This window comes from Telopea speciosissima, chromosome 11 (genome assembly GCF_018873765.1).
Source record: "Telopea speciosissima isolate NSW1024214 ecotype Mountain lineage chromosome 11, Tspe_v1, whole genome shotgun sequence".
NCBI lineage: Eukaryota > Viridiplantae > Streptophyta > Magnoliopsida > Proteales > Proteaceae > Telopea > Telopea speciosissima.
In genome coordinates this window covers 55,223,947-55,244,628 of record NC_057926.1, presented here as the reverse complement: position 1 = coordinate 55,244,628, position 20,682 = coordinate 55,223,947, and the positions used below count along the sequence as shown (strand labels likewise).

At 41.7% G+C, this 20,682-nt stretch overlaps 3 protein-coding genes across 3 annotated transcripts; 2 read left to right on the top strand and 1 right to left on the bottom strand.

Annotated features, from left to right (window-relative positions):
* The first annotated feature begins 1,527 nt into the window (after nt 1-1,527).
* Nucleotides 1,528-2,580, top strand: LOC122645461 (rust resistance kinase Lr10-like). The gene is made up of 2 exons (XM_043838766.1): nt 1,528-1,749; nt 1,853-2,580. The coding sequence occupies exon 2, from the start codon at nt 1,872-1,874 to the stop codon at nt 2,568-2,570; it is 699 nt and encodes a 232-aa protein (XP_043694701.1). The 5' UTR covers nt 1,528-1,749; nt 1,853-1,871; the 3' UTR covers nt 2,571-2,580.
* Nucleotides 2,581-7,164: 4,584 nt separating this feature from the next.
* LOC122645388 (PR5-like receptor kinase) lies at nt 7,165-8,325 on the top strand. Its single transcript, XM_043838697.1, has one exon. It carries the CDS (start codon nt 7,165-7,167, stop codon nt 8,308-8,310), a length of 1,146 nt encoding a protein of 381 aa, XP_043694632.1. The 3' UTR covers nt 8,311-8,325.
* Nucleotides 8,326-9,199: 874 nt separating this feature from the next.
* LOC122645387 (uncharacterized mitochondrial protein AtMg00810-like) lies at nt 9,200-10,025 on the bottom strand. The gene is made up of 2 exons (XM_043838696.1): nt 9,411-10,025; nt 9,200-9,367 (listed from the first exon to the last, which is right to left on the bottom strand). The coding sequence occupies exons 1-2, from the start codon at nt 10,023-10,025 to the stop codon at nt 9,200-9,202; spliced, it is 783 nt and encodes a 260-aa protein (XP_043694631.1).
* Between the last annotated feature and the right edge of the window lie 10,657 nt (nt 10,026-20,682).

Here is a 20,682-nt window from a genome sequence, read left to right as displayed (position 1 = left end):
CAAACCACTGAAATCAGGGACATCTTCTACGCTAATAACTCCTTTCGTGTGGTCAACGCGGAGGCATTGAAGTACGATTGCCACGTTCCCCTGCATAATCTTACCCTCGATGGCACTCCTTACAGCGTCGACCGTACATCCGTCAATCTCTACTTCTTCTACAATTGCACAAGATCGATTTCCTCCCCGTATTCTTTCCCAGTCACTTGTTCGAGTAAGGGCACTGGGAATCACTCGTTCGCCATATTCGAGCAGCATTTGGATTTGGTGTACACCAATTATTCTCTTGATCAGACATTATGCAAGTCGAGAGTGAGTGCGCCCGTAGATATGAATGGTACGAGTATTGTGGATTTTTTACAAGGGAAAAAGAACTACTCGGAATTATTAAGGAGAGGGTTTCTGTTGGAATGGAATCAAAGTAAAAGTAGTAGTAGTAGTAGTAGTAGTAGTAGTAATTGCGGTAAATGCCAAGCAAGCGGTGGCCGCTGTGGATTTGAAAACAAAGAGTTCTGGTGCTTTTGCCCCAATGGACCCAGTCGCCAAATATGCACTGCGGCAGGTAAGTCGGGAAAGAATGCTTTTTTTGTTTTTTTGTTTTTTTTTTTCTGGGGAGATGGGGGGAAGGGGATAAAGCATTGGAATACTTAAGGTGAGTAGGGAATGTTGATCAAAGTGGGTTTAAATCTGGGGCGGAGACTTCTCATGAAGAGTTCTGGTACTCTTATTCCATCAAAGATAGATACAGAACAGGGTAGTGAAGTACATAGAATTCCTTTTCTTCTGCTTCTTTTTTTATTTATTAGGACTTCGTTATTTACAAATAAAAGAAAAGCCAGTCAATATGACTAGAATCTTGCCACAATTCTACCATTAATCAGTCCAGTTTTTGCAATTAAAACTTTAGAAAAATTCTTCAGGAGACACTTCTCATATTTTCCTTTTCTTTTTCCTTTTTTTGATCCCTGATGAGATTCAGATTTTCAGAAAGAAGTCCGCTTTCAGATTTTATGAATTTATTATTAGACTAACAATCTGTTGGTTCTCATGATTTTATGGCAGGGAGTACTCTAAATCTGGAAAGTAAGCTTGCAATAGGTAATACTTGATCTGCATTTAGTGTTTTTTGAAATTTAATGGTTGAACTCGTTATTATAGCTCTAAGAATTATTAAGTCCTTCTGTATTTACAAAAAAAGAAAGAAGAATGTATTATTCCCAGACAATAAGGTGTGTTGTATACCCCATATGCACCTTATACAATTAGCTTCCCCCCCCCCCCCCCCTCTTAATTAGCTTCAGATTGGAGCCAATTATGAAACTATTAAATGCTTAGTCTCTATGCAGGCATGGGATTTGCACTTTTATGATGTGTATATTATCATCATTCCTGCCGTATACAATTTTGATTATCATTTTCTTTCTTTCTTTTGGTGCCTTACAGCTATTGTCTCAAGCTTTATGTTCGTGGTTACATTAGTGGCAATTCTTGTGTGCCACTTGAGAAGGAAATCATCACCAAATGGATTGTTATCATTTTGGAAGAAAAAAACAAGAGAAATTCAAAACCTTGAGGCTTTTCTAAGGAATTACGGATCCCTGGCCCCCAAAAGATATAGTTATTCAGACATCAAGAAAATAACAAATTCGTTTCAAGAAAAATTGGGCCAAGGTGGTTTCGGTGGTGTGTTCAAAGGGAAGCTACCAGATGGTCGTTTGGTTGCAGTGAAAGTCCTAAATGCCTCTAAAGGTAATAATGGAGAAGACTTTATTAATGAAGTTGCAAGCATTAGTAGGACTTCCCATGTTCATATTGTCACTTTATTGGGTTTTTGTTTTGATGGATCCAAAAGAGCACTTATCTATGAGTTCATGTCCAATGGATCTCTTGAGAAGTTCATCCACAACAAGAAATCAATGAAAACATGCCCTCACCTCGGTTGGGACAGACTACATCAAATTGCAGTTGGTATCGCTCAGGGATTAGAGTATTTACATCGTGGTTGTAACACTCGAATTCTACATTTTGATATTAAACCTCATAATATTCTTTTGGACGATGACTTTTGTCCAAAGATATCTGATTTTGGTCTTGCTAAATTATGTCCTAGAAAAGATAGTATCATTTCTATGGCAGATGCTAGAGGGACAATAGGATATATTGCACCCGAAGTGTTCTCTCAAAACTTTGGAGGGGTTTCACACAAGTCAGATGTCTATAGCTATGGAATGATGATACTAGAAATGGTGGGAGGACGAAGGAACATCGATGTAGGAGTTGATCACACTAGCGAGATTTATTTTCCACATTGGATATATGAGCATATTGGAGAAGGTGAACAGCTACAGTTAGACATGGTTACAAAGGAAGAGGAAGAAGTAATAGCCAGAAAGATGGTCTTAGTGGGTTTATGGTGCATACAGATGGATCCAACAAATCGACCATCAATCAGCAAAGTGGTGGATATGTTAGAAGGAAACCTTGAATCTTTGCCAATTCCTCCCAAGCCTTACTTATCTTCTCCTCCAAGACAACAACTAGCTGATTCTTTTACCACATCAATATCTTAATTGTTTTTATTATATTTCTTGAATATGAGACATTCTTTATTCTTAGTTTCCCAAAAGTATTAAGGTGTATTTTTCATTGGGGAAATTCTTTCTATTTCTTTATGATGGCGGGAAAAACATTAACGGATAGAATCACTCTCAAAATTTAGCTGCAGCAAGGGACAGAGTACGTGGTTTTCTCATACGGATAATGCAACCATGCAGCCATATACCCTTCCTAATTAATGCTTCATGAATAGCATCATATAGATGCACTTTGCTGCACTAACCTGTTTCTTTGGTTTAATTAACTATTCAATTAGTCCTTGAATTTTTGGTATTGGTCAGTCAATCCATACCAAATACAGCGGTACTATTTGGTCAGTCAGGTAGATGAAGTTATTTCCACACCCTAAATGCAATATTGCATTAATGCTTTTGAAAATCAACCCTTTCTAGATCTCCACTATTTGGGATCTCTAGTTTTGTTTGGTACCTCCTCATCTAATAGCAGCTGCTCATTCCATCCATGAGAAAGCCGAAGAAGATTTTTCTCCTTATTTCATTAAGACCACACCTTTCGGTTCAAACACATTCAAAGCTCTAAACTCATCTTATATAGGCGTTTGGGGATCTTTGGATCGATATGTCACTTAAATTCCTCAAGCTACCAGAAGTGCCACTTCTCCATTTCATACATTTCCACCTTGCACTACCAAACCGACAGTATCGTCAAGCCACCAAGAGTACAAACCTTGTTTTCTACAATTGGGCTAATCCTCCCATGTGGGTGGTACCACTTTGGACTCATATAAGAGAAAGGGAGAGAGGGTTTGGGTGAATTCCGTTCCTCTACAGCACGCTGCCGTAGCGGCCTAAGCGACGCACAAACAGGGCACGCTGCAATGACCGCCTTACATCTACCCGAGCGATCCGGGTTTGGGTAATGCCACCCGTTTTTGGCAAAGCTAACATCATACACCAATCACAGGTCAGGTCTGAAACACAGGAGGACAAAGTGTTCTTTTTCAAAGAGAGAGGAGAGAGAATAAAACATGTTGGGAACCTTGGTGGTGGAGCTAGGATACCATGTGGTACCCACTCATGCTTGATGCCATCAGGGCGGCTGACTCCCATTCTCGTACGTTCTCGTATGAGAATGGGATCCCACCTCCTTAGCGGTGTGCCCAACCTTTACCCTAAGACTCCGTTTAGATGCCAAAAAAAGAAAATAAAAAATTCAAAAAAATTTGAATTTGAGGAGAAAGATACACATATATATCAATGATATATTGTTTCATCATAATTTCTGTTTGATTATGTTATTTCTTTTCATTTATTGACATCCAAAGATAGCCTAAAGGAAAATATAACTCGAATTGGATCGCCCAGCCTCAAACATCTATTAGAAAAGATGATTCCTAAGAAGCTCGATAAGGCCTTGTAATTTTTCTCTTTTCTGTTTCTTAATTTTTGGATCAAGTTTTCCTTTAGCCAAGTCCATTCATCGTAGGGCTTCAAATGTTTGGGAGGGGTATTTTGAAGAAAATACTAAAATCCTATTAGGGATTGTAAACCCTAGGATAGTGTGGTGAAGGGAAATTCTCTTCATTTTTTGTAAAGAATTTTTTAGGCATCTTAAACCTAAGCACCATCATATTTATATATAGGAACAAGTTCTCTGGCTCCGTACTCCACAACACCACAAGTACGAAACCGCGGGGTTTCCATGGCGTTGCAGAGGTGTTTCCATTGCATCACACAATCCTTCGTGTGCCACACTCAAAAAAAGGATTTGTTTTTAGTGGGTTTTGGGTCCTTTTTTGCCATTTTTTTGGGTTTCCAAGTTTCTTCATCCTTCACAACTCATAAAAAAAATTTGTTACCGCGGTCGAGGAAGTTCGGCAGTACCTCCCTCCTTCAGCAATTGGTAAAAGAATGTTTTGAATTATTTTTAGGGATGTAAACGTAATATGGCTTGGGTGCAACAACAAAAGTTCTTGAGAAAGATACATATGTTTGTCTGTGTCCTTCTGTCGTCATCATTGGGGGTGACAAAATTCAACGTCTACACAATCCCTGAAAGTTCTAAGAGGAATGAGGCGCCTTTATCTCCTAGGGGTACCGATTCTTCAAAATGGGCCAAGGTCGCACCTAGCGACGCTGTTCATAAGGTGAAAGAGGTCGAGAAACCGATCAAGAAAGGAAAGGAGGTCGAGACGTAGACCCAAAGGAGCAAAGGGGTTGAGAAGCCGGTTGAGACTGCTCGGGCAAAGGGGGGGCTATTTGTCGATGAGGTCCCCAATGAAGCCCTTCTGTCCAACCGAGGGGATGGAGCTACTAGGCGAGGGTCGAGACACTTCAGATGGATGCTTCAACTATCGATGGCTTGATTGCTACAAGGGTTTGAGAAGGGCGCCTGGAGGATGAGGTGGATCCGGATGATGGATTTATTACCCATGGGACCAAGATACCGTATCCCCTCGTGACTTTGGCTTCAAGGGTGTTGGTTCGGGAGGTCGATTCCTTCTGCCCCCTCTGGAATTTAAAGAACATACAAGGCTGGCAGCCAAGGAAATAGAATTTTAAAGGATATTTTAGAAATAATAAAACCTAGGAGGATATTTATGAACTCAAAGGAGAAGTAATTATTCCATTTCCTTGACTGCCTTCTTGCGCTACAGGTGTAGTAGCAAAAAATTTTCCGAATGTAAGGGGGACTGACACAGCCCTAACGAGTTCCAGAGTTAGCAAGAAGTTGGTCAACCAGTCACCAATTGCCTTTGGACAATCTACCTACTGTTTTTCATCAAGAAAATGTCCCACCTCAGGCAGGCGAGACGTTTCAGACAAGAAGCCCAAGACTGCTGATGACTTTTCAATGTGACGTTAGCCAAGTCCAAGTGGATGAGATATTATTGGAGCGAGAGAGAGAGAGAGAGAGAGAAGACTCGAGAGTCTTAAGTCTTGGTGGTCAACTGGAAAGGTGTGGAGGAAACTTCTGCTCTGCTGGGACGATTGATCATTCATGGCGCGTCAAGTGGTCCTTCCTTCATCTTGGCAGTGGCGATGGTTAGAATATTGGACTAGTAGTAACCAACAACATAACAGGATTACATACGTAGTTTGTGGGATGATCACGCTGATGATGATCTTGGTTTTCAATCGATTGTAAATTAAGCGGTAGTAGTAGTAGTAGTACTATGTAGGATCGATGGGTTCTCCTTCATTAATATTGTTTTCCCATATGCATGCCTCGAGGTTTATTCTTCTTGCTTCTTCTCCTTTCTTCTTCTTTTTCTTCTTCTTACTAATTGGGTCACAGCTTTCACTCGGATCATCAGTTGATGAAGTAGAAAACTCTTTGATCCAACATTGTGCTCCCTTCTTCCGCTCCAGCTGTGGGGAATTGAACATCAGTTATCCCTTCTCCAAACCCCCAAATGAAGAATGTGGGCTAGGCGTTATCCATTGTTTTCACAACTCAAGCGCAATACCAAAACTTATCAATTCTACTACAGAAGATCCAGAGAAGGACAGTTTGGAGGTTAAAAGCATCGACTACAAGAAAAAGATGATTTTCATTCATGACCGAAATTTCTCGAAACTCATAGGACGGAACAGCTGCGATGAACTCTACGATTTCACCTTCCCATCCATTTCCGGGAATCTTACCTTCCAACCGAAAAGCCCCTTTCTTTACTTTGGAATATGCAAGGCCAATCTTAGTATCTCCGAAACAGAAAATGATACCGGTTACGAATTGCGGGGTGTCAGACGCTGCGGAGAACATGATCTTCACTACTCATCCGGTGCCGTCGATTTCTGGAAAACTCCATCTCCATCTTCTTCTGCCTGCAAAATGATTGAGTTTCCCGTGGATTTTTCTGGGAAGGATCCCGGCCTCTTGAATCGGTTGTCTGACGGGTTTCGTCTTCAATGGGAACTTCCCCATGACTGTAAAGGGTGTGAAGGTACACCCTGTCTCGAACAGATACAGAACAAAGGTCGTTTCGTTTTGTACGGCCACGAATCACGGTGATCAAGATCTTCAAAATGGTACTGTAGAACGAACTGTAGAAAGTTATTTCTTTTCCTGAATGGTAGTTTTTGATTCTTTTTTTCATCATGATATAAATCATGGGGATTTTGGTTGTCGACTTAAGACTGCAGTTTTTGCTTATTATGATTATATAACTCCAATCATCAATGATGCCTAAACTAGTGGCATATTTTTTATTTATTTTGGTTGCAGCAAACAAGAGTTACTACAAGGACAAGGCAAAAACGCAAATTAAAATAGGTATTATTTGCATTTGCTGATGAGTGGGTTTTACAAACCCTTCTTTCCTTGTCTCAATTTATCACTAAATACTGCTCTTACCAAGGTTGTAAAGACTGGATTTTTATCCTCTCAATTACACTGCCCGTATTTGACGTCAAATACAATCCCTTCAACCTGTATTCCCAATATGCTTCAATACAACTTGAATTTCAATAACTAAATAAATAATACAGGATGAAGTCAATTGTGGAATTATAGAATGCTTTGTCTCTATACATGCACGGGATAAGCTCTTTTGTGATTTATATATTATCACCATTCCTACCATATATGACTTTGATTATCTCTCTCTCTCTCTCTCTCTCTCTCTCTTTCTTTTGGCTTACAGCTATTGTATCAAGCTTTATATCCACTGTTACATTAGTGGCAATTCTTCTGTACTGCTTGAGAAGAAAATTATCCTCAAATGGATTAATGACATTTTGGAAGAAGAGAACAAGAAACACTCAAAATCTTGAGGCTTTTCTTAGGAGTTTTGGATCCTTGGCACCCAAAAGATATAGTTATTCAGATGTCAAGAAAATGATGAATTCGTTTAAAGAAAAATTGGGGCAAGGTGGTTACGGAGGTGTATTCAAAGGGAAGCTACCCGATGGTCGTTTGGTTGCAGTGAAAGTCCTAAATGCCTCTAAAGGTAATGGAGAAGAGTTTATTAATGAAGTTGCAAGCATTAGTAGGACCTCCCATATCAACATTGTGACTCTTTTGGGTTTTTGTTTTGATGGCTCCAAAAGAGCACTTATCTATGAGTTCATGCCCAATGGATCGCTTGAGAAGTTCATCTTCAACAGGAAATTAATGAAAACATGTCATCGGCTCGGTTGGGAAAGACTATATCAAATTGCAGTCGGCATCGCTCAAGGATTAGAGTATTTACATCGTGGTTGTAATACTCGTATTGTGCATTTTGACATAAAACCTCATAACATTCTTTTAGACGAAGACTTTTGTCCAAAAATATCCGACTTTGGTCTTGCTAAACTATGTCCTAGAAAAGATAGTATCATTTCAATGGCAGATGCTAGAGGAACGCTAGGATATATTGCACCGGAAGTGTTGTCTCGAAACTTTGGAGGAGTTTCACACAAGTCAGATGTCTATAGCTATGGAATGATGGTACTAGAAATGGTTGGAGGACGAAAGAACATCGATGCGGGAGTTGATCACACTAGTGAGATTTATTTTCCGCATTGGATCTATAAGCGTATTGGGCAAGGTGAGCATTTACTATTAGACATGGTTATGAGAGAAGAGGAAGAAGAAATAGCCAGGAAGATGGTTTTCGTTGGTTTATGGTCCATACAGGTGGATCCAGTGAACCGTCCATCAATGAGCAGAGTAGTGGAAATGTTAGAAGGAAACCTTGAGTCTTTGCCAATTCCCCCCAACCCTTTCTTATCTTCTCCTCCAAGATAAAACTAAGTGATTTTTACTTGGTCAGCACCTTAAATACATTGTTTTTATTATATATATATATATATATATGTTTTGTAGATGACATTTTTCGTATCCCAATATAACGTGTATGTCTAATGTGGGAAATTCTATCTATTTGTTTATAATGGAACATTGGGTATAAAGACAGTCGATCACAAATGATCGATCCAGGTTGGTATATCTAGGTGGATACACTAACCTGTTTGTACACGGTTGCATATCCAAATGGCGTTAATATATATTCTGCTAAGGTTGGCTTCTGAAAAAGGCACATGTGCTATGATGACTAATTCGAGCAAGACTGGAAATGATTTTATTGGACCTCCACCTTCACCTCCACGCTCCACCTACATCTCCAATTAGTGGTATTCCATCTGACTACTAAGAGAAACAGAGTTGAGACGATGAATTTGTGAGTTCTGTCTTCAAATGAGAGTAACCCTAAGAGTAGATGATTTATAAATTAATGAATAATGAGTTATATTACAACCCTTGCATATCACACTATTTACAGTAATGCCATCATTTGTCTAACTGTCTAACTATACACCTGGCGGCTTATCTAATACTCTAACATCCCCCCGCAAACTGAGCCGGGAACAAAGGCCCAGTTTGATACACACACGCGCCATGGCTTGTCGTGGAAGAGGTTTAGTGAACACATCAGCCAATTGTCGATGGGAGGGAATAAATTTCGTGACAAGAGACCCAAGAGCCACCCTCTCACGTACGTAGTGATAATCCACCTCAATGTGCTTCGTGCAAGCATGGAGAACCGGATTGATAGTCATATGGAGTGCACTAAGATTATCGCAATATAATGTGGCTGGATGTGGTTGGGGAATGCCAATGTCCTTGAGAAGAAATGTCAACCAAGTAGCTCCGCAGTAGTAGAAGCCATAGCCCAATATTCAGCTTCAGTACTAGAGCGGGCTATGGTGGGCTGTTTCTTGGCACTCCAAGAGATACAATTTGGACCCAAGGAAGGTACAAAAACCTGTTGTGGACCGCCTTGTAATTGGACAGCCCGCCCAATCTAAATCAGAAAAAGCATAAAGGTCTAAAGAACTATTGCGAACAATGCGAAGACCCTGATCCAAAGTTCCACGAACATAACGAAGAATGCGCTTGACCATGCCAAAATGAGCCATAGTAGGTGCATGCATGTGCTGGCATACCGAATTCACGGCATAAGAGAGATTTGGTCTAGTCATAGTTAAGTATTGAAGTGCACCAACAAGACTGCGATACAAAGTGACATCTTTAAATGGGTCGGTTGAGGCTAGATCGGGCCGAATGGCCATGGGTGTGCACGTTGGCTTGATGTCAACAATATGTGCACGGTGTAGTATATCTGTGGCATACTTAGCCTGAGACAAGAACAACCCCTGAGGAGTGGAAGTCACCTCTATACCCAGGAAATAGTGAAGTGGACCAAGGTCCTTCATAGCGAACGTAGTCCCCAATGTAACAATATCATCCACGTAAAGTAGTAGTATCATAACACGACCTTGAGAACGATAGACAAACATGGAAGAATCATACGTGCTGCACACGAACCCACACTCTAGTAGAAACATGCTAAAGCGATCAAACCATGCTCGGGGTGCCTGGCATAGACCATACAAGGCACGATTTAGACGGCACACAGCATTGGGCTGAGATGCATCAACAAAGCCAGGTGGCTGACTCATGTATACCGGCATCGAGAGATAACCATGTAAAGCGTTCTAGACGTCCAATTGCCGGATTGGCCACCCACGGACTGTAGCAACTGACAACACTAAGCGAATAGAGCCTAGTTTAATGACCGGGCTGAAAGTCTCAATGAAATCCACACCTTCTTGTTGTGTGAAGCCCTTGGCGACTAAACGGGCCTTCAACCTTTCCAAAGTACTATCCGCCTTTAATTTGGATTTGAAAATCCACTTACACCCAACAATGTTCATGGTGGGTTCGCGAGGAACCAAAGTCCATGTTTGATTTTGTGCTAATGCTTGCATTTCTTCTTGCATGGCAGCAGTCCAACCAGGATGTCGCAAGGCAGCCTTCACTGTTGTGGGCTCAGTTGGAATGGGTATCACCGACAGAGCATATTTGGGGTTTGGTTTGCGAATACCAGCACGGCCCCTTGTAACCATAGAATGGGGTACAACAGCACCAACAGTAGTCCCAACAGTAGAGGCTGGTTCAATATGAGAAGCAGGCCCAACAGTAGTAGCAGACCCATTATGAGAAGCAGGCCCAATAGTAGTGTCAGATCTATTATTAGTAGCAGGCCCAAGAGAAGAATCACCAAACCGTGGATCTGTAGTAGGCCCACACATGGGTGAATCATCAGCAGGCCCATGTGAGGAAGAAGTACCATGTCCAGGCGTGGAAGGACCAGATATGGGCTGGTGGATTACATGTGTGGGCTGCACCAAAACAGGCTCAGGAGAATCCAATGGTGGTTCAGAGAACCAGGAAGCAGTACATGGGTTACACACGGTACCCTCTGTGGATGGGCTGAGCCATCTTTCAAAAGTCCCACACGATGTAGACGGTGTCAAATTTGGTGTTGGACTGGGCTGTTGGAAGGGAAAAACACCTTCATCAAAAACAACATGCCGAGATATATATACACGACCAATTGCACGATGGAGACAGCGGTATCCTTTGTGTTTATCACTATACCCCAAGAATACACATGGTAATGACCTCGGGGAAAACTTGTTAGCAGTGGAACCACGTAGATATGGATAGCATAATGACCCAAAAACCCTTAGCATAGTATAGGCAGGAGACTTCTGAAACAGCATGTGGAGAGGAGAATCCATATCCAGAACTTTTGAAGGTGGTCTATTAATGAAAAAGACAGCAGACGAAAAAGCCTCTACCCAGTACCGATGAGGGATAGAGGCAGCATATAACATGGCAAGGCCCAACTCTACAATATGCCTATGCTTTCTCTCTGCCACACTATTTTGCTCTGGAGTATTTGGACAAGATATAGAGTTTATAATACCTTTTTTTTTTTTTGGTAAAGGGGAAGTTTATTGATGGAAAAGGGGAGTACAACCAGTGACTTCATTCCCACAGAGGTCCTGAAGCCACCGAATAGAATTTGGCCAATCGTCACGCACCCAAGTGACAGGGTTCCCCGGCTAGGGCATCCGAAACAATATTCATAGCCCTAGGAACAAAAGAGAAAGAAATAGATGAGAAAGAGGATTTCAAGTTAACAACATCATCTACTAAACCCTCCATCTCCCAACTAGGAGATATACGCCTTCGATAAATAGGATGGCATCCCTACTATCCGAAACTACCACCAAGTTGTTGTAGCCCGGATCTAGAGCCGCAATAGGGCACTACGAATAGCCATGATCTCTCCATGAATCACCGAACTAAGCATAATGGGGATGGAGCGCGCCCTTAAGACAACGCTGTGTGGTCTCTAAAGATCACTCCTAGACCTCCCTTAGCGGTATCCTTAATGAAAGCCGCATCACAGTCCACCTTCACAACACCCACTTTGGAGGGGGACCATTGAGAACCACTAAACTCGAACCAGGCATAGAGTCAATAACTCCCGTTTACGAAAGAGCATTCGGCTTTAAGGCGACATTGAAAAACTCCCGATAAGCCATTTAAGTGATATGAAGAACATCCAAAGGAGTCCAAACCTTGCCATTGAACACTATCATTACGGGCGCGCCAAAGATACCAACGAGATAAAAGACGCTCTTGATAGAGACTCTGTAGCAAACTTTTTGTCTTGCTTAAACCGGATATTCCAGCTTTGAATCCAATCCTTCAAGCACGGACCATCAACAGACGGTGAAATTGTAGTGGGCTCCCAAACCAAACACTACGAGCAAAGGGGCAATCAAACAAAATATGGTCACCCGATTCGAATGAGCTCCACACCTAGAACACTCGGATCAATATTTATCCGCTGGGCTTTAAGGCCATCACCGAAGCAATAGCTTCATTACAAATCCTCCAAAGAAAAGTTTTTATTTTTGGGAGAGTCCGCAAAGACCAAATCCGATTCCATACCTCCTCGAGGAGTGTGCTCCCAAAGCGATATCCGGAACTAGATGCTCTAGCGAGGCCTCTTCCTCCTCCTTCTTAATAAGAAGCTTATAAGGCGACTTGACAGAAACGCCATCTCTAGAAGCACTCGATCGCTTATCTTCTCGAGGATTAAGACTTAGAGGAATTTTAAGAATAGCGAGCCACATCGAAAGCAAAAGAGAATGCGGATTGACATTCCAACTTCTATTATCCTGATCAATTAGATCTCCCACCACCATGAGGCTGCACCCCTCCGGCTCCGAGAGATTGAGGCCTTCCATTGGGTAAACTTGGAACCCACCTATCCTTCCAAATCCGAATCTTCTCACCATTCCCAACTCTCCAAATCAACCCTTCCAAAAAGGACTTCACGACCAACAAGTAAACTCCTCCAACCCCAAGAGGGCGATTTCCCACCCTAGCATCCAAAAATCACACTGTGGAAAGTAAATGGATTTCGGAACTTAGCCCAATGAGAGTCCGGAGAAGACCATAAACGCCAAGCAACCTTCGCTAGGAGAGCCCGATTTTGAAATTTGGAGTCTTTGAAACCCAAACCCCTCTAGATTTAGGTTTGCACAAACGCCCCTAAGACATCCAATGAACTCTCTTCTTCTCTTCCGAATCACCCCAATAGAAATTTGCGGAGCTTTTCTAATTGAATCATGAAAGAAAACAGGGAGCTTGAAATGAGAACTAGCATAATTAGCCATAGGAGCAAAATGATTTGATCAACACCTCCTTCCCCGCATGAGATAACAACTTACCTTTCCACCCTTGGAGCTTACTAAGAGTTCTCTCCTTAATGTCATTAAAAACATCTTTCTTAGCTACACCAAAATGAGTAGGTAACCCCAAATACTTTCTGGCCCATCTCCATTCTTCACTTTGAGAATTCGGAGAACCATCTTTTGATTCTATCATGGGTGTTCGGGCTAAAGGTGAGATGGATTTTTAAGATTTATAGCTTGCCCCGTAGCATTACAATATAAATCCAAACAATCCTTCAACGAGTTAACTTCTTGCAAATTAACTCTTGAAAATAGCGAGACAATCATCGTGAACAGGAGATGAGTAATGGGTTCACTTCTATGTCGAACCCTCACCCCTTTGATATTACCTTCCACCTCCGCTTTCTTAATGACAGCAGACAAAGCCTGAGAGCACAGGATAAAGATAGCGGCGAGATAGGATCCCCGACGGATTCCCTAGAAGGGAAATAGCTCCTTTGATGCAACCATTAACAAGAAGATTATAGGAAACTCAAGTAATACAAGTCATAACTAATCGCACCCACTCATTTCTAAACCCCGGTTTGAGGAGCATACCTTCAATGAATCTCCACTCTAGTCATCATAGGCCTTGCGCATATCTAACTTGAGAGCTAGGAATTTCTCCTTACCCTTTTACGCTTCTTAATATAATGGAACAACTCATGCGCCACCAGGACATTATCGAAATGAGCCTATTAGGAATAAAGGCAGATTAAAGGTGAAATAATCGATCTAAGGCCCCACTCGGACGATCAAGAATGAGCTTAGTGATGATTTTAAAAGCAATATTGCACAAGCTTATAGGCCGGAATTGTTCAACTATCGGGAGCATTAACCTTAGGGATAAGACAGATAAAGGTCTTATTGAGATCCCTAGGAATCGACCCGTACTAAAAAACTCCTCCACTAGAGCAACCAAGTCAACCTTCACCATCTCCCAATATTTTTGAAAGAAAACGGGGGGTAAGCCATCCGGACCCGGAGATTTTAAGGGGGCCATCCTAAACAAAGCAGCACGGATTTCCTCTTCTCTAGGAGCAGAACATAAAGTAAAGTTTAACTCATCTGTCACCACTGGTTGCACCGCATCCAAAACCGAAGTCAAGGCATTATTATTTATAGGCTCAGAAGAGTACAAATCTTGGAAATGGTTACAAAGGATGTTAGAAACTTCAGTAGGGGAGGAAGACCACTCACCCGAGGGTGCTTTCAACTTCAAAATCCTATTACTGTGTCTTCTCCTTAGGGTAGTAACATGAAAAAAAGAAGTATTCTTGTCTCCTCCTTTAAGCCAATCCAACCTGGATTTTTGACGCCACATTTCCTCTTCCCTCTGTAACTGAACATCAAGAAGTTTTTGTAACTCGATTCTCTCTCTTGGGAATAAAGAGAACTCGGCAGCCTTGAATGTGAGAAAGTTCATCTTTTATGGATTTAATACTTTCATAAATATTCCGAAAACTTGAGATTCCACTTCTTATAAACTTCTTTGCAATGAGCTATCTTCACAGTGCATTTGAGCGAGGACTGAGGCGGAATCGACCAAGCTCTAGAGGCAGCATTCTTACATCCTCGTGAAGAGTCCACATCGATTCAAACCTAAAGGTCTCTTCCCACGAACTATACCTCCTTCGTGTCCACCAAAATGGGGCGGTGATCGAGCACACTGGCTTCACAAAAATCGAGGCATTATCAAACACTTGCCTCCAAGCCGCATTCTGAGAGCACGGTCAAGCCTAATCCTTATGTTTGCAGCACCCTTTCTCTGTTATTCCAAGTAAAAACCGAGCCATTGAAGCCCAAGTCTAAAAAATCACAACTTGAAAGAAAATCCGAAAATCTCTCCATCGTGGGAAGTACTTCTTGCTCCTCCCTCTTTTTCATGCCAAGAAAGATAAGAGTTGAAGTCTCCATAGCAAAGCCACCTACTCCCTTGATGATTTAGAGCGAGAATCCTATCCCACACAACTCTCCTTCTATGTCGAATGGATCCCCATAAACACAGTAAGATAGAAAGCCGGAGAGTCCACGAAGTCACCTCGCATCAATAAAATTTGTTTCTACGATAAGCACGACAAGGTAACCGTATCCTTCCACAAGAGAGCCGATCCACCGAAGTCCCAATAGGGTCCACTGTAGAAAAATTCTGAAAATTCCTTTTTCTAGCAATTTTTCAATAGCTGCCTTCTTGCTTTTTGTCTCCATGATAAAAAGAATATCGAGGTTCTCTCGCTTTGAGGAGATTATGAAGAGAGCGAATTGTCGAGGTCTCCCGCCCTTGACAATTCCACCCAATAAGCTTCATTGTCTCCCGTGGAGCTGGATCCCTCCAGCCTCCACGGGGGTACTCATTAAAAAAGAAACATCACTTGTAGTCTCAGAAGTCCTCAAATCACCTTCACTACTTCTCAGCCTTTTAGAGGGGAGCACACGATCATCCACAGCCATGAGAGAAGGGTTGTTTTGGTTCAGGATTTGGGTCGGGTTGTGGTTTGAAATGGCTTTATCTAAGGGGGGGCCACCCATATGGAGCAAAGGAGGCTGAGAAGTAGAGGCTTGATTTGACAGAGAAAAGCCTGATAGATGGGGAAGGAGCATAGACAACGCTACAGATAATTCCGGGGTTTGAGGGAGGTGGGATAGCATAAAGTCACAATGAATACGCTGCACAAATGAGCTATAAAGTCCTTGTCTGAAAATTCACCACCACCATCACATTGAAATGTCTTTATTTTGGTGGTGAATTGCCTCTCAACCATAGATTGGAATTCCAAAAATTTTGCAAAAAAATCAGACTTCCTCTTAAGAGGATACAACCAGGTGTAGTGAGAGAAATCATCTATGAATATTACATAAAATCGAAAATGTTGCACACTATCAACCGGGGCTTTACCCCACAAATCACAATGAATACGCTCTAACGGAGCAGTACATCTAGTAAAAGAAGTATCAAAGGGCAATTTTCTGCTTTTACTAAGCTCACAGCTGGAGCACAAGGTCTTTGATTTTTGGGTTACAGAGATTAAACCCTTATTGAGCAGAAAATGTACTATACGGCCATAGGGATGGCCTAACCTTTGATGCCAAACATCCTCAGTTGCAGACTGAAATCGGGAAGAGAAAAATGCCAACAGCTCCTGATCATTGTGTGGCTGTACTCCTGATGGAGCGGCAAAGGTGTATAAACCCCCATTGTTATTCCCCGATGCCAAAATCTTCTTGGATGGAAGATCCTTAATCACAAAACCATTTGCATCAAACTCAAAAGAACACGGATAATCTCTGGTTAATTGAGAGACAGAAAGCAGATTTTTCTTAATATTTGGTACCAAAAGAACATTCCTAAGAGGCAATTTAGTAGTGCCGGTTGTGATACTGCCATGTCCAACATGTGTAATGGGAAGTCGATTGCCATTTCCTACCATAACAAAACTAGAACCATTGTATGGATTGAGAGAATGAAGTATACCTGATGTAGCCGTGACATGTGCAGTAGCCCCTGCATCAGGGAACCATTCTGAGTCCTGAGAATCCTTGAGATGAAGAGCATTGAGAGCCTGTGGAATGTCTTCTGGTTGGTAGCTATTATCAAAGAGATTATAGCATTTCAAAGCACCGTGACCATGCTTGTGACAGATTTGACACTTAATGGAAGATCTGTTGAAGGAACCTTTGTTGTTCTACAGAGAAGAATTGGAAGACTTATCACTGTGATTTTCTTTGTCATCCGTGGTTTGAGTTCTCGAGTTCTGTATGAATCCACGGCCTCGAGATGTGAAAGATCCAGGGTGGCACCGTCCTCTTCCACGATTAAATCGACCATCAGATCGAGGAGTCTTTGCTCCAAGAAACGCAGTATGAGATCCAGAAGACTCAGAGGAAACCAAGTTACCACGATTCTGGAGTTCATGACTGTGGAGCAAAGGAACAAGCTCCTGATAGGTAGGAACAGGCGGCTTCAGCATAGTAGTAGCGAAGTTCTCATAAGATGCACCAAGATTTGTCAGCAGCAAGAAAACCTTTCGTTGATCCTCAACTGGTTTTCCAATCGAGCTCAGCTGGTCGCAGATGTTCTTGAACTCGATCAAGAATGCCGAGAGTGATGTGGAGTTATCTTTCTTGAGGAAATGAAGCTTGGAGAGTAATTCAAACTCCCGTGCCTCCGATGCCTGAGAAAATGCTACAACAAGAGCGCTCCATAACTCAACTGCAGTCTTGATTCCAACTGCGATTCCAAGAACCTCTTCGGAGAGGGTTTCAGTGATCCAGGCTTTGACAAGACGATCTGTTCGAATCCAAGACTGATGGTCTGGATTCACGATCATTTTCCCCTCTGGATCTGTTGATTCACGAGACGGTGGTGTGGATTCGCCATTAAAGAATTCGAGCAAATCCTGACTTTCGATCAGAGACAGCATTTGTGTCTCCCAAAGCAAGAAATTTGTCTATGTGAGTTTGAGTGACGAAATTGGCAAAATTGAGAGTGCTTGGGTAGGGAAACAATACTAAAGAAGACGCCATTGATGGCTGCAAGTGAGAGGTCAGCTCTATTCTTGCTCTAATACCATAAGAGAAATAGAGTTGAGACGATGAGTTTGTGAGTTCTCTCTTCAAATGAGAGTAACCCTCAGAGTAGATGATTTATTTATTAATGAATAATGAGTTATATTACAACCCTTGCATGTCACACTATTTACAGTAATGCCATCATTTGTCTAACTGTACACCTGGCGGCTTATCTAATACTCTAACTACAATATGGTTAAATTTCCCGTGAATGCATTTGCTATCCTTGTCCTCTTGTAGGGAGACTGATAGCTATCCTCTTCTGTAACAATTTTTGGAAAGTTTACCATGAATCTGATGTTTATATATACCCAGATAGTACTGGTTGAAGGGAGAACATCGATGTGGGAGTTCATCAATTGTAGTGAAATATATTCTTCACATTAGGACTGCAAGGGCTTATAACTAATGTGGATGAAGAAATTGTGAGGAGGAAGATTACTTTGGTCAGGTTACGGTGGGTACAGACTGATCCTTGAATAGAAAATCAATGAGTAAAGGTGTGGCAATGTTGGAAGGAAGCATAACTTCCCTGTACATCCCACCCAAACCTTACCTAACTTCTCGTTCAAAATCTCCAGAAAGTTTCCCCACCATAGTCAGAAGTTACATGGTAATGCCACAAGAAGAAAAATTGATCAGTAGTGTCTACATGCATTAAAACAGCAACTTTCACTTTCTTCTTTTTTTTTTTTTTTTGGTGTACTCAATCCGGGACTTTGGTAAAAGGTCTATGTGAAGCTACAAATACGTTTGAATTCAGAATGGATGATGAAGCTGCTTAGTTTGGAATATTCTGCTAATACCTCCACCAAGATTGTCAGAGTGGAAGGGGGAGAGAGCACCGAAATGATGTATACTGTAAACAACCCACATAATCCAAATTCTGGTTTAACCCTAGCGACCTAACCCTAGTGATATGGGTGGTTCTCCTGCTCTCCAATTTACATTTTGAGGGTGAGAAGTGAGAACACATACAACCCTCAAATTCAAAAGCTTGGAAACATGCTTATGGACTAATAATACATCTGAGGTAAACTAATATTGTGGTCTTCCCGCCCCTTCCCCTCTTTTTTTAGCAACAGCAACCAAGACTCTCTCTCTGAACTTGAAACCATCAAAAAAAAGTTAATGCTCAAAATAATCACTGGCTCCTTTCATAGAAATCTATGTTGATGATCATCTGCAGAATCAGATATATGAAATTAATAAAATAAACCGTACAATGTATCAGAACCTAGCCATAGGATAAAGAATTCACAAAGAACAGAATTCGTAAGTATTTTTTTGGTTTAACACTGAATTCGTTAGTTTCAATACATGGAGGCAAACAATTTTCATATGAGAAGATTTAAATAAATTAATGAAGACTAGACCAGGATAGGTCTAATCCCAAGCAGGATTAAAAAGAAAATCTCAAAAGAACAAGAAAGAGATCAATGGAAACAAAAATCATATGCGGGAACCAAGAGAACAATGGGAAGTAAGAATAAGGGAAACAATAGAACAATGGAAACTCAAATGAGGGAACAATTTCCTTGGTTGAAGTAACAAATAAAAAAACCACAAATTTGTAACGTGTTGAAGCAGTAATGATCTTGACGTAATAATCTTCATGTGACAATCAGTTGAAAGAAATCCCAGCAGCTTGTAGTACTCTTGAACTCGATTTGAACAAAATTATGGTTTGGATTCAATAACCAATGGAAGGGGATGGGGAATGGGCAACTCACCCAACCTATCTCAGGATTTTAACAAAGGGTAAAACCAATATTACATTAATCAAATTCGTGTTCCATGCTGGCCTCCCTTACAAACTTATATAGAAGACTCAACAATAGACTTGGACACTAAAAATGAAAGGCTAACTCTATCCTTAACTAATAAGGTAACCTAAATTGACTAAGAAAGTGAAATAATAAATAAAACAAACTCATAATCATGAGGGAAGTGCCAAAATTTTGGCTAGGCTGGATCGTTTTCTTAATAATCTGTGGGCCATATCTTTCCAGATGTCTCGGGTGGAGCACCTCAATAGAGCCTGCTCCGATCACTCACCAATTCTTCTTGAATGTGCAACCGAGACTGCTTCGAGGGTGTCGACTTTTAAGTTCCAACAAATGTGGGTCTCCCACCCTGACTTTCTGAGTACGGTCAAGCAATGTTGGTCCACCACTGCGGTGGTGGGCTCACCCCTATTCAAGCTCTTTGCTAAATTAAAGCTTCTCAGGGCTCATCTTCATGTGTGGAACAGAAACACGTTTGGGAACATTCATCAGAATGTGCGGAATGCGGAGGACAGGGTTAGCAGTGCAGAGATTACTTTTGACCAGGATCCAAGTGAGGCGAATGGAGGAAGCTTGGCTGAAGCCAAGAGGAACCTCCAAGAGGTTCTGTTGCAGGAGGAGATTTTCTGGCGCCAGAAATCCAGGGTGAAATGGCTGAAAGAGGGTGATAGAAATACTAGATTTTTCCATAATTTGGTAAAGGCTAGGAGAAGCAAAAAAGGTGTCGAGCGCATTAAAAATGAGCATGGCTATTGGGTCATGGGGGAAGCAGGGGTGTCAGAGGAAGCGATAAAATATTTCTCTGATATTTTCTCTTCACAGGGCTCTCAGGCTGATGATGATCTGCTAGGCACCATCCCCGTGTTATTTCTGAAGAGGATAATTGTTGTTTGGTGAGAACCCCATCCTTAAAAGAGGTGAAGAGAGCTGTTTTTGATTTGGCGGTGGACAGTGCACCGGGTCCAGATGGTTTTTCAAGGCACTTCTTCACCTCCTGCTGGGACATTGTAGGGGTGGAGGTCTGGGATGCAGTCAAAGAATTTTTCGCAGGAGGGTGCCTACCTAGAAGCTTCACTTCTGCACATCTGGTCCTTATCCCTAAGAAGGACAACCCGGAAGTAATATCAGATTTTCGACCCATCAGTTTGTGTAATTTTTCTTAT